This window comes from Haliaeetus leucocephalus, unplaced genomic scaffold, assembly GCF_000737465.1.
Source record: "Haliaeetus leucocephalus isolate CR32 unplaced genomic scaffold, Haliaeetus_leucocephalus-4.0 Scaffold722, whole genome shotgun sequence".
NCBI classification, from domain to species: Eukaryota; Metazoa; Chordata; class Aves; order Accipitriformes; family Accipitridae; genus Haliaeetus; species Haliaeetus leucocephalus.
In genome coordinates this window covers 5915983-5917734 of record NW_010973158.1, presented here as the reverse complement: position 1 = coordinate 5917734, position 1752 = coordinate 5915983, and the positions used below count along the sequence as shown (strand labels likewise).

The following is a 1752-nucleotide window of genomic DNA, read 5'->3' as shown; positions in this document are numbered from 1 at the left end:
GCCGAGGGGGCCGCCCCGGGGGGAAGGCCGAGGAGGGGCGCTGCCGAGACACCCCCGCCGCCCCCCCGTCCCTGCCGGGCCGCGTGTGGGCGTCCGCTTGCGGGCTGGGCTGGTTTCTGTGCGGCTATTTATTAAAGGCAGGGCTAGGGGCCGTCAGCGTTGAAGGCGTCCGGCGGGGGCAGGAGACCAAAGCGAGCGGCCGGCGGCATCTCGGCTTGGCCGAGCCCCGCACCGGGGGAGGGTCCCCCACCGCACCGCACCGGGCCCAGCCGAAATCGCCGGCGGATTTCAGCACGGGCTGACCCTTCGCCCCTTGTCATGGGCCGGTGGGTACGTTCTGCCGCGGCCGCTCCGCCGTTTTTCGCCGGCGGCCGGGCCGGGCTCGGAGGTGCCGTTCACCCGCTCCCGGCTGCGCGGAAAGGCGAGCACCCCCTAGGGCGACTTCAAAGGCGTAGATGCTCTTCTAACATCACTTCTGTGCACAGATACGAAGGCAATAAAGTGAAGACAATCAAACGTTTTACAACATCACGACTGTTTTCTTCCTTTGAATGTTTCCCCTGCTACGGTGCCAGCTTAGTTAGGAGTATGCGCCCGGATCAGAGACCTGCTGGAAAAGTAGTAACCAGCTGTTTTATTATTTAACGTTTTGTTTTCCTACACTTAGGTCAGCGCACCTAATTCCACACACAAACACGCACACCCCAGCCATGACCAAGCCAGCGCGTGTCCGTTTGAAACGGGGAATGACACCATCGGGCATCATTATTGGGGGGTGGGGGGGCTGGAGTTAGCCTTCGGGGTGAACTCGCTCTGGGTTTCCTCTCCCAGCTGTGCACACACACCACCAGCAAATAAACGAGCACCAGTGCCAAGCAGAAGAGAGTTTATTCAACGTTCGTTGGGTTCTTCCACCATTATCTTTACGGACCACCCTCCAAATAAATAATAAAGTACTCGAGACCCCGTATACTATTTACATGCTGGATTTTACAGAGCGGCAGAGGGACAGTGAAACTGCCGTACAGTAACATCAGGTGCAAAACGTGATCTAGTTTCCCAAGTCCAGTGACACTAACGCGGAGCTGAGGAGGCTCAAGGCCAGCTCTGCGGAGCACGAACGACGACCCGGCCCGCGGCCAGCCCAGCCCAGCCCGCGGCCGAGGCCACTACGCCCGGGACGGCTAGAGGTGCGAGTGACGGGCGGCGGCATCGCCGCTGCCAGCCCGCAGGCGGTGGCACTTCTGGACCACCTCCGGGGGCAGGAGGAGCGGCAGGAACTGCCTGTTCAGCGAGACCAGGAGCTGCAGCTGGTCCACGCAGTCCCGCAGGACCCGCCTCGGGTAGCCGCTGATCCGCAGGTCCAGGGGACTGCGGTGGCGCAGCAGCCGGTCCGCCAGCCCCAGGCTGCTGGCGGCCAGCAGGGAAGGGGCGTATTTGGTGAAAGCGTAGTCGGCCAGGCTGAGCTCCGCTATGCCCACCGCCAGGCTCCGGGCGTCCGCCGCCTCTCCCGCGTCGGCCCCCCGCGCCTCCAGCCGCACCTGGCTGAAGTGCTCCAGGAAGAAGTTCACGGTGGGCGCCGCCAGCTCGAAGCCCAGGCGGCGCAGGATGAGGCACTCCAGGTTGCGGAGCTGCTGGCAGGAGAAGACGCCGCAGCAGAGGTCGAGGAGCTCCTTCATGCTGGGGGGGTGCACCTCCACCTGCAAGGGGGGGACAGGGGGGTCGGGATGCCGCGCGTAGGGGTGGGTGAGC

General features: G+C 63.9%; 1 protein-coding gene across 1 annotated transcript in view; it reads right to left on the bottom strand.

Moving 5' to 3' along the window:
• Nucleotides 1-1184: 1184 nt before the first annotated feature.
• Nucleotides 1185-1752, bottom strand: part of CCNO (cyclin O) — a 2638-nt gene continuing 2070 nt past the window's right edge. Inside the window, exon 5 of the mRNA XM_010580596.1 lies at nucleotides 1185-1700. Within this exon, the coding sequence (XP_010578898.1) occupies nucleotides 1185-1700 (516 nt within the window). The remainder of the gene's footprint in view (nucleotides 1701-1752) is intronic.